Consider the following 12614-nt stretch of genomic DNA (forward strand, 5'->3'; position numbering starts at 1 on the left):
TAAATCGAAATTTGGAACCATAAAATACGAAACTAAATAAGATCAGTGTTTTAATCAGAGTGATGAATAACAGACTAATTATCTACAGCGCATGTGTAAGACTACTGCGGCACCCACCAACTCATCAGATAAAGTGGATACAATCTATAGATCATCCCGTCTTCATTAGCCCAGTCGAAGCAAAACAGTAGGACGTTTAACCCCATGTTTCAGTTCGACTTTTAAACAAAAGTAAGAGGAAACTGTCTTTCAACTTCAACCCTATTACCTAATGGAGGCTCGGTGAGTACAGCAATAGCTCACTAAATAAGAGGTCCTGTATTCGTTCCGATCATGTGTCGAGGAAGTTCATTGGGAAATATATATACCTTAACTTGTAGCACATCATAATGGAATGTATTTTGACCTTTTAAACAACCTAATAATTACACAGATATTGACTTAGGCCTACATATCATATACCTTTACAATGTCACAATATTTATTACTACATGTAAATACATTTAATACCTTAACTGCATTAGCAAAATTTATTATACAGAGGAAGTTCTTTGAATGTGTCTTTAACAAAATGCACAACTCATAGCCCTTGTTACAATCCAACTTCCACATAATTCTGCTGATTTACTTTAAGTTGAATAATGTAATCATGATATCCAACATTATGTTGTAATATCTAGGGAAGCCACAGTGACTCAGTGAGTAAGGTGCTGGTTCACTAACCAGGAGATCTGGCCCCGAGATCACAAAGCATTCTCAGAACCAAGTTAAGAATTTACTCAACTTTCAATCACTGTTTATGAGAAATATCTTTGATCCAGAAACACAAAACTTTGCACATAGTTTCTTATTGGTGTATTTGCTAAATTAAAACAACAAAAGTTTTAAAACAGACTATATTTTAGTTAAAGATACATTATGGGAGATAAGATAAAGAGATGGCAGTTCTCGTTATAATAGTTAAAAACTAGATAGTGTAAAGGTAATTTGCTGAAAATTTCAGTCAAATTGATCCACTATGAGCCGAGAAAGAAGCGGGTGAAATTTTTGCATAGTCTCGGTCATCATTACTAAAATCATTAATATAAACAGCATAGTCTTGATTATCCACTTTTTCTGATTTAATTATCAATGACCGTTAGCGGCATATAGGAATCTAATCCAGCCAACATCGAAGGCTAGCTTTGACATCGAGAGTTTATTATGATCTGGATAAGTTAATTAATGTCTAATTGATAATTTAGATAACATTTCAGGCCTAAAGAAAGACTTGTAATAAGGAGATTTTGCTCTTGCATAATGCATGTTTAAAATAAGGCGAACAATTTTGAGTAAATTCTTAACTTAAGTCTGAGAAGGCTTTGTGAACTTGGGGGCCTGGTGTTCAATCCCTGTGTTTCTCGAGAAAGTTACTCAAGATTTTCCTGTGTGGTTTGTTTCCCCATGTCAGCATCTAGTCAGTTGGAAAGAACGAACAAGTGAGGTAGGAATTCAAATGCTGTCCGGGCAGTATTTACCTCATGGTATACTGCATGGCATATACCTGTCTTCATTTGCCCGGTTGGAGCAGAAAAGATGGATGTTAAACACCCATTTCATTCGTTCGTTCGTTCGTTCGTTTCTGGGGTTTTACGTCCACTTCCACCTAAGGTGATATCGTAGACAAGACATTCATTTCATTCATTTAGTATTGTACTTATAATAAAACCAATGATTGTTTATGAGATTTGATTGGCTGTTTATTTATCAAAACCTCGAAGAATTAAAGATTAAATTGGATTGACTTAAGGCACATATAGATATAAAGCTGAGTACATGTATTTTAACAACAACAACAACTACATGTATAAGCTTTTAAATTGCTACATAATTACTTATCTAAATGCTATCATATTAATAATACAATATTCAAATTTCTACATAACCAAAGATTTAAATACTATCATTAATAATGCAACATTAAGATGTTTTAATTGTTTGAGCTACAACAAAAGTGCAGAGTGTAGACCCTTAATACTTTGTATACTGGCTGGAATTCAAATTGATTAATGTCAAATATCTAAATACTTTACTTATGTTTTTAGCTACAATAAGCAGAGTATAGACCCTTAATACTTTGTATACTGACTGGAATTCTAATTGATTAATGTCAAATAATTAAATGCTATTATTAATAATACAACATTCAAGATATTTTAATTATGTTTTAGCTACAACATAAGTGCAGAGTATAGGCCCTTAATACTTTGTATACTGGAATTCCAATTGATTAATGTTACTTAAGTTTTTCTTAATGATTCGTTGTCAATATAATAATAGAAATATAAAGTAATAAAATAAGTTGTAATGCATGCTTCTCTTGGAGTCGGATATATTAGGAAGTGTCAGGTGTATAATATAAGATCATAATCATTCAATTAATTATCTCATAAATCTAGGTGCAAAAAATGAATGAAGTATAAAAATATATTCATATAAATTGTGACATTAAAGTAGTGGTCATGTGACATCTAAAGTTGTGGTCATGTGACATCTAAAGTTGTGGTCATGTGACATCTAAAGTTGTGGTCATGTAACATCTAAACAAGTGGTCATGTGACATCCAAAGTAGTGGTCATGTGACATTCAGAGAACTGGTCATATCGCATTCAGAGAACTGGTCATGTCGCATTCAGAGAACTGGTCATGTGACATATAGAGTAGTCTTCATATTAATGTAAAGGCATACATCATTTGAAAATGTTTGAAATGACTCTTTGAATACACCTTAAAGTCTGGTATGGTAATGTACGCTTATGTTCAGTGCAGCATTCACATCGATAACTCTGCAACTTTTTGTATTTTAGCAAGGACGGATTGAGCATGGTTTGTTTCGTAATGGATCTGTCTGTTTCTAATGAATGCTGGGTGAATGCTTTCAGAAATCTGTTGATTTGAATTTGTGGTCAGTTTCCCAGGTTTAAAGTTAACAGCTAACATTGACTGGTCAGATCAGGCAGGTTTTACTGTAGAAAGACTAGTTCTAACTCTATGTATATAGATGCACTACTGTTAATAATATAAACAGAATAAAAATATTCTAAAGTTTGTGAGATCTACATGCTGTGTGTGGTCACATGATATTGCTGAGAATCAATTTTCCTTCTTCAATCATTGTTACATCTTTCATCCATATATGGAAGAATAAGTTGGAACTTTTGATTTAATAATTGGTAAGGCATCCTGCAAAATAAAAACCAAGAAATTAGTTCGGCACTGAAAAATAAACAAATAACAGCACTAAATATATGATGTCATTATTTTCCAGAAAAGGTATACCAATTTGGAATGATAATATAGATATATTTTATATTAAATTTTGATAAATTTACAGACAATTAACCGTAATGTAAAACTGCTCAAAAGTATAGCATAGGGTCGAATGTTGGATGGGGCTTACTTATGCCATGGAATTTGATCAAGAATTCACTATTTGTATCCCACACTCTTAAGACAACCTCAAATCTTAACAAAGATAAGAACATACCCGTCCACAATTTTGTTCTAAATGTTGTAAACATTCCGTTATTCTTTCTTTATATTTCTTGTCCATCATTCTCTTAGCTAACTGTTAATATACAAATAATACACTCAATATCATTCTATTATACCAACTGTTATTATACAAAAAAAATATTCAGATGGTTCCATGCCAAAAACATGGGAATAATAATAATGATAATAACAATCTCCTCATAAACTGCTAAATATCCAATTGGCAGAGAATATGGACAGGTTTAACCAAAATGGGTTGAACATCCTACTGTTACTTGCCAGTCTATCCTGCAACAATGACAAAGAATACCCACACTGGAAAATCCAGTGGAACTTTCTCAGCCAACACCCGGACAGAAATCTGGACATTCAAGTTATTGAGCCAGCATTTCTCACCGAGCCACCGTGGGTCCTTAACAAAAAAAAAAGATACATCGGATGGAATGACACCAAATTAAACAAGGGTATTTTTTGCCACAATGGCCATATTTTCTGCCAACGGTAAACTCCATCAATTTTCAACTGTTTGATATTCTTTGATATAGGCCTATATGCCAGTATGTAAATCAGTGGATCTTGCTTATTTTTTCACATTCACATCACCGTCAGCCCTGTAAGTGGAAACCAATCAGGAAATTCTTGTTCAGCTTCCAGTACTTGCCTGTAAATGAAACGATTCTTACCGGCATAAGAAGAACTTTAAGGTGTGGTGTTAATGCTGGACCAACTACATCACTTAGTTGTATCGTGGCAGCTAAACCTCTTTCAAACACACTCATATTATCATGACCCTGTTAATAAAATATATACAATATTTATCATCTTTATATATCAGTGGTTGACCGGATGTAGCGGAAGTAGCATAACTCCAAAACCGGAAGTGGTAGTCCATAGCCCTCAGACCCATGTTACTCCCCGGTCCGAGGTACCCCTATACACCAAATTTCAGCCTCAGAACAGCCCTAGTGTAGCCGCCAACCCTGAACAGACAGACAAACAAATGACAGTCATAAATATTAGTATACATTTACTTTCCTATCATTTCACCATGAAGCCTTGTGATCATTTCAATGCCTAATCCATGCTAAAATATACCCACTTATTATATAAGAAACAAATCAATGGTAGATAATCTCCCATCATGAATTCAGTTGATAATGTCGATTCAACAAAAATTAGATCATTTTGAGAATACATTTCAATAAATTGTGTATCCATAAAATTGAAAATGAAATGAAATGGGGTTTAACGTCCTACTGTTCTGCTCCTAACCTGGGCTAATGAAGACGGGCATACGCCATACAGTGTGCTATGAGGGAAATTTTGCCTGGACAGTGGCACTACGGCCTGCTCTTATATCGAATTCCAACTGTCAAGGGATTTTTTACGTGCACGCCAATACGTGCATGCCAATGTGTACACGGGACCCCAGTTTTTCGTCCCATCCGAACAACTAGACACCTGTCCTTGTCAGGACATAAAATTGTACCTTGTGTTAATATGTTCAATTACTGACTCCCTATCAAAGAAAACAAATCACTTGTTTACCAGTGGGAGTAAACTAGAGATAATCTACTCCTTGTCGATGATCAAACTTTCCGCCATCTTTTCATTGATAATGAACCTTAGGATCTAACATTACTTTAAACCACATGGTCACTTGATCCCAGCATAAAGGTTGGAATTACAAGAAATACAAACTTATTGAGAGTATGATATTGTATCTTACCAAAGCAGCTCGAAGGGGTGGAGCTAATCTAGGTAAAAGAGGAAGTGTTTTCTCATCTGCATTCTGTACTTCTAACAATTCTTTAAAACCAGTTTCAGCTATAAACATGTATGGGTGAACCGTTTCACGTAATCCCTGCAAATATAAAATCATTTTTCTTTTTTTTTCTAATTGGGTCTGACACAGAACCTCAAACAGTAAATATCGACAATATGACACATAAGAGAGTGAAATAGGGTTTAACGTCCACTCAACACAAACTAGGTCATTTCGGGATTAACATATGGTTCAATTTTATTTCAATAATTCGCTTGCTCGTAGGGGTCTTTAGCAGTGGGAGGAAACCAAAGAAAGACCCGGAGAAAACTCACAAGGTTGGACCGACGACCCTACTCCTTGACACATACAACACTGGAATCAAAAAGACGCCAGTTGACTCAATGACAGACCGTATGATACAACATGCACATGCTAACCATTCAGCCTTAAGCACTCCCCCCCCCACCATAACACAAGGTTTCTAAATCTTTTACAATGAACTAGATAACAAAGCTTGTAACACAAATAACATTTAAAGATACATTAGTTAAGAGTTTAATAGTTGATATAAAAAGAAAATTTCAGTCAAATTACTTTATTCTGAACGGAGTTATCAGTGTTGGAAGTTTTGACTAGAAATAGGCATAAACTGCATCTACACCGTCTATGAGAATCGTTGATCGTTTGATTGACAGGCGATAACTCCACCCACATATTCTTGATTATCAAGTAACGTTCTCAATAGCAATAGTACTCTCGCTTGACAGGCCTTTCATCACCAGTTTCCGGTAGCGACGTCACCAAGTAACGGTAAACGTTAGCTTGATCAGCCATTTACTGATTTAATTTTAAATGGACGACTGTGTAAATCCAATCTGTATCTAAGCGTCTACAGAGTTGATTTCGAGCTTGGCATGTAAATAAAGGTCTAATTAATAATTTCTATAACATCTGAAGCCTAAATAAAGACTTATAATATGTTGATTTAGCTCTTGCATAATGTATGTTTAAGGGGAGAATCACTTGTATCAAATTGTATGGAACTTATTTTAAGTTTACCGGTAAAGAATTAAATGGAATTTATGTGAGATAAGACAACTAATATAGGACTAGAGGGATTTTGTTTTGTGTTTCATGAATATTATAGGAAACTTGCTTTTGTGTGTACTTACAAATGATAGAGGCACTAGTACAAGATTTCGTATTGTGTGTACTTACATCAGCTAGGGCCACTAGTATAGGATTTTGTTTTGTGTGTACTTACAAAACATAGAGCCACTAATTATATATATATATAACTAGTATAAGATTTTGTTTTGTGTATACTTAAATCAGCTAGAGCCACTAGTATAAGATTTTGTTTTGTGTGTACTTACATCAGCTAAAGCCACTAGTATAGGATTAAAGGGAACTTGTTCTGGTTGTATATCCCACTGTAATCTGTGTTTTACGCTACCATGAAATAATCTGATAAAATGAAATAATATTGTAATAATAATAATACAATAAAATAGTGTCTTGCTTTTACACATAAAAATTATAAACTTTGAAATTCTAATTATCTGGCATGTAAATTGAATGACAGGTAAATTCTCCAGTTAATCTATTTCACTCCCATCTAGGGCTGGCAATCGATGCTGATTTTAAATATCAATATCAGCAACCATTTCGGCAATATCGATATCGATATATCGGTAAATTTGAAGGTGAAAGAAATAACAGTTTTCCTTACTTAGTATGTGTGTTTTTAGTTTTAGTATGTTTTGAATGATATGAATGTGATTATTTGACACAAAACATTCCGTTAATTTCATTTTATTGAAGCTCCTTTATTTATATACGAGAATCGATATCAAGAACTGAATATCGATATTTTCTTGTAGTCGCCAGCCGACGATTATCGGCTATATCGATACTTTTCGCCATCCCTAGTCAAGACTGGTAAATAGGGCTCAAATCAGAACCCTGTAGCACATCCATTTGGTTCATTTTGAACAGGGGAGTGGTTGCACTTATAGATATTAAGATATGCTGAACTAAAGTGTAAAGAGGTAGTACTGTGTTACTTTACCTGCAAGGAACTCCACCATTTGCATACAAATTAGCAAATGGTGATAAATGTTTCTGTGAATTTTTAAACTGAAAATTAAAAACTGAAATTCTTATACATGTACATAGAACATTTATAAATATTTTTTCTAAGATCATAAGATTATCATAAATAAGTGATCATAGGTAAAATGATCTCCCACGATTTATAGTACAATAGATATAGCCAATAACTGAGACACTTAATTACCATCTTGACCTAAAATAAAATCGGGAATAATATGTGGTACAGTTGTTTTTCTATAATTCGCCTGGACATAGAGCTCTTTAGCAGTGGGGAGAAAGAGAAAGAGAGAGAAATGGGGTTTAACATCCACTTGACAGAAACAAGGTCATTTTGGGACTAACACATGGTTCAATTTTATTTCAAAAATTTGCTTGTGCATAGGTTTTTTTTGCAGTGGGAAGAAACCGGAGGACCCAGAGAAAACCCACGAGGTTGGATAGGCGACCCTACTCCTTGTCACATACTACCGAGAATCGAAACCACGGCAGTAGACTAAATTTACAGACCTTATGATACAGAGCGCATATGCTAACCATTCGGCCATTCAAAGCCCACCTCCCCTCCCAGTGAGGAGAAACCGGGGAGAAACCACAGAGAAAACTCACAAGGTTAGGCAACCCTCCACCTTGTCACATACAAGTGTTGGATCGAAACCATGCTACTTGATTCAAGTTCAAGTGTTAGAGCAGTCAACCACCAAATCCACAATTTATTTTAAGCTAGAGAACATTGCTTATGTCCCCATGAAGTTGATTGAAGGTGTTGTGCAGGTTTCAGGTTTTTATATTCATTCTGAGGCATCTCTGCAACAAAGCAAGTTGATTCAGAATTCCCTAAAAGTACCTCATCTTAGGAATTCTGGGGTGTAAAATCTGAATTAATAGGTCATCGAAATTCAAATTCTACTCCCTAAATTGAATGGAATCACTTGGTCTCATAATTATACCTTATGTTGTGGTACTACCCGCTTCTGCTAACATACATTTATGATTTATAGAGTAATTTAGAGGCAGGATGGGTGTGGAAAAATTGTTGACATCTACATGTTCATCTCAAGAGTGAGAGAGAAATGGGGTTTAACGTCCACTCGACACAAACTAGGTCATTTCGGGACTAACACATGGTTTTAATTTTATTTCAATAATCCACTTGCGCGTAGGGGTCTTTAGCAGTGGGAGGAAACCAGAGGACCCAGAGAAAACCCACGAGGTTGTCACGTACAACTGGGGATTCGAAACCATGCGAGTTGACTCAATGAAAGGCCTTATGATACAGTGCGCACGTGCTAACCATTCGGCCATCCAACCCCCCTATGTCCATCTTAAATAAATCTAAGTGAAAAATGAATAAAATAACTCAACATACTTACAGGATCAAATGTTTTAGGATTGAGTTTATCAGATGGTCTCGCTTTAAATGCTAACCTTGAAGGTGGTATACCATCTGATTTAGATTTCACACCAACCCCACGACCTCCTTGATTTGGGTTAAATCTAGGAGCATCACGAGGAGTTGGTGAAGATTTTGCCCATGAAGCCATTGAAGTCAATTTAAAAACTAAAACCACAACAAATCTTTAACAGTCAATAACACTGAAGTACAATACAGTCAAACTTCTTCTGATCAACTGGAACATGTATCACTAAACTAGAAAACTATTGATTATGATGCTATCATCTATATTATTATTTATTAATATTTTACATCATAAAAGTTGTCCAATCGATGCTAGGTTGTTTTTTTTAACTACCGTACCATAATCACAATCGATTTTATGTCATCTTTTTGTATAATGCTGAATAATGTTATCAAATTTCCATGACACATACAGAGCTACAAACACTGCTCTTATACAACTTGATTATATTCAAATTTTACCATATTTCCAAGTAGTGCTACAGAATCTGAAAATAAAGATTTTATTTAATAAAAAATTCTCTGATCAAAACCAGATGACTCATCTGATCTACCCAGATACTACAAGTTAATATTCTCTTGGACATTTGTTTTGATCAAGCACATAATGTACTGTGCCACAGTTTTTAATTTGTATACTGATTGACAGTCAGATGTCACAGACCTATTAGTCCATACTGATCCTATTTTTCTTCTGATAGTATTAATGATCTTACATTCCTCATTTAAGCCATATGATATAGTTAATAAGTTATTACTAGTATTAGTAATGATCAAATATTTTTGTCATTTGAACAATATAACCTAGTAATTCAGTATCAACCTACAACCACACTTATTCTTCTTTCTAAAACATTATGTTCTGGAAGATTCGATTACCTTACACAATATTGAATAAGCAAAATCCTGCGACAACCTATGCTAGACTTGGAATTGATGGAACTGTCCACGGCAGGTACTTGACATTTTCACATGTTGGAACGAACACTGTTATTTTTCCTGATTTACCAGACGATTAATTTGCGTAAACTTGGAGTCAATGTCTTATTTTTTAAATATTTTATTAAATGTTTTAACGGTTGATAAGTATTCGACAGGATCTGGAACGTCGTTTTAACAGTATTCTAGTACAGTATATAAAGTAATTACTTATCATGTTCTGCACTTTACTTTTACATTAAATTAGCAGGGTGAGAGTGATTCCTGGCAAGCTTTTCTAAAAGTGACCAGATGACCAAGTCTACATGTACCGTTACTATGAATATCCTTACGCCAATTAATTTATGTTCATTTAGTACGTCTCGAAAAATTTTCACGTGTTACATGGCACAATTAATAAGTTAACCTTTACTCTAATAAAATCTAAGAAATAAACTTTAAATTCTACGAAATAATTTCGATAAATTTCAGAACTATATGTTAATGCGCATTCAGTGATTTGCCCGTAAACAATATGGCTGCCTCCATGAACGAAGAGTTTTATTAACTTGGGAATTACTGTTATGATTCAGTTGAATTATTTATTTTAAACATATTGTGATCAGAAAACATAACAATGGATACAAGTATCCGAAGCTTGTTGAATACAGCATTGCACCACACAGGTAGAATAATCTATGAACCAGACAAAAAGACTCGCTTTCTTTCGCACTGTCTAGGCCTAGCTAGTGGATTGAGTTGTGAACGTACCACTATCTCACTATCACACTATCACTGACTATCAATCATTCAATATGTTTTAAATGTTAAAGGACGTAAGGCTCTAAATAATTATTACCCAGAGTCTTTGACATTGCAAACATCGATCTGTTACCCCATTCCATTCAATATTGATGTTATCTTACACACAGTTACGGCTAGGCAGTGAAAAGAATGAGATCATAATTATTAATGATTAATATTCAATCTGTCAATTAATAAGACATCATAATATTGATAATATGTATTGTAAGGAATTGACTGAGTAGAGTGACGCAGATTGTTGTCATATGATAAAAGCTTTTCAAGTGATTCAAAAACTGTTAAATCATTCTGTTTTTCCAAATTGATTTTAATTTAAATTTAGATCTAAAGTGTATGAGTATTGGATAAATTACTGTTTATAATTTTGTTTAAAAAAAAAAAAGAACAAAAAAGTGTGAGAATTATTTTCATTGACGTCATATATATGTGACGTCATTGATGTAACGTATTCTCGCTTGGACAAGATTTGATAGAGGGGAGATAACTCTGACTATGTTCACATGCACATTATCTTTTGCCCAGTGTATCCGGTCTGAATTTTTTTTAAACCAACAGTCTACGACAGTTTTAGTTATTTATGCTCCTGTGTTACCGATGGTTAGAGCTTCACACTATATAATGAACAAGTATAAAATCAGTCGACAAGTCGTTTACTTTATGCTCTCAAGGCCCATTTGTAATGAGATGCCTTAATAAAATGAGGCAAATCGTCAGTGCGTAAGTAAAATGTCAAACCGTAATTCTGATGCAGGCTGCATGGAGTGACTGCCATTCAATTTTGACTGCTCGCATATTTCGACATACAAAACTGATAGGAAATTACAATAAAAGTTGTAAAACATAATATGTAAATCAGTATTTATACATTCATAGGCCTACATGCATTAATATGTGGAGGTTTTTTTTTACCTATTTTCATCCATTTTAGAATGGAGATAGCTTATAGCTCCTTCAATGGTCTTAGATGGATAACTCATCACTTGAATATTTTGAAACACAATGATGTGAATGTGAAAAAATAAGCAATATCATTGGATGATCTATATTTATAAAAATTGTTTTTAATATAACTAATAAAGTGTTCTAATTTAATTACTTCCCACAATTATTATAGTATCCAATAAAACTACTTCTGTGCCACAGCCTGGACTTGCATCAGTATTTGGCTCATAATAAATATTAATACTGTAAATAAATGGGAAGTAATCTAATACAAAATGGAACCACGTTTGCTTGGTGACATAGGAGGTTCTATCCCATTGTCGTTCAAGAAAGTTTCTCAGGATTTTCTGGTGTACCGGTACTAAAAAATTATATAAGGAAAAAAATATGTATTTATAGAAACACTGTATTCACTTCCCATCCAGCGTAATACAAATACAATAAATGTTCTTTCAAATCATGTGCCAGTATATATGTACAAAACAAGTTTGCAAGAATTAAGATGTTTATACTGTTTTGATGTTTTCAGGCACAAATCAAAACCAGGCCTTGTTACAAGCTTACAATGTTTTACGTAGTGTGGCAAAATCTAGACCATCAACTGATGAAACAGAAGCATTTACTGCAGATCTGTATGTCGTGTGTTCAGAAATTGCTTTCCAGGTAAATAACAATATTAATAATAGTTTTCATACTGACCATATTCTTTTCTTTTGAGAACCTGATACCTTGTTTGCCTTACACTTTGACTGTTTTAGTGAAATTTGTTGGGGGGTTGTATGGCCGAAGTGTGTGTGCACTGCATCATAAGAAGGTCTGTCATTGAGTCAACTGGCATGGTTTCGATTCACCGGTTGTACGTACGTGACAAGGAGTAGGGTCGCCTGTCCAACCTCGTGAGTTTTCTCCGGGTCCTCCGGTTTCTTTCCATGGCTAAAGACCCCTACGCACAAGTGAATTATGGAAATAAACTTGAACCATATGTTAGTCCCGAAATGACCTTGTTTGTGTCGAGTAGACATTAAACCACATTTCTCTCTCTCTCTCTCTCTCTCTCTCTCTCCCTCTCTCACTATCACAGATGTTATATTTCTT

General features: G+C 34.4%; 1 protein-coding gene across 1 annotated transcript; it reads right to left on the bottom strand.

Annotated features, from left to right (window-relative positions):
* Positions 1-1827: 1827 nt before the first annotated feature.
* On the bottom strand, positions 1828-9830 carry LOC126814413 (PACRG-like protein). The gene is made up of 8 exons (XM_050539517.2): positions 9714-9830; positions 8788-9322; positions 7374-7441; positions 6679-6769; positions 5264-5398; positions 4218-4325; positions 3527-3607; positions 1828-3222 (listed from the first exon to the last, which is right to left on the bottom strand). The coding sequence occupies exons 2-8, from the start codon at positions 8956-8958 to the stop codon at positions 3166-3168; spliced, it is 711 nt and encodes a 236-aa protein (XP_050395474.1). The 5' UTR covers positions 8959-9322; positions 9714-9830; the 3' UTR covers positions 1828-3165.
* Positions 9831-12614: the final 2784 nt, after the last annotated feature.

Source organism: Patella vulgata, chromosome 3 (assembly GCF_932274485.2).
Source record: "Patella vulgata chromosome 3, xgPatVulg1.2, whole genome shotgun sequence".
NCBI lineage: Eukaryota > Metazoa > Mollusca > Gastropoda > Patellidae > Patella > Patella vulgata.

Coding starts and splice junctions, on each gene's coding strand:
- LOC126814413 (XM_050539517.2), bottom strand. CDS start 8,958: ATGGCTTCATGGGCAAAATCTTCACCAACTCCTCGTGATGCTCCTAGA. Junction 5,399..6,678: donor TACTAGTGGCTTTAGCTGAT/GTAAGTACACAC, acceptor TTATATTTGCAG/GGATTACGTGAAACGGTTCA. Junction 4,326..5,263: donor CACCCCTTCGAGCTGCTTTG/GTAAGATACAAT, acceptor TTTTATTAACAG/GGTCATGATAATATGAGTGT.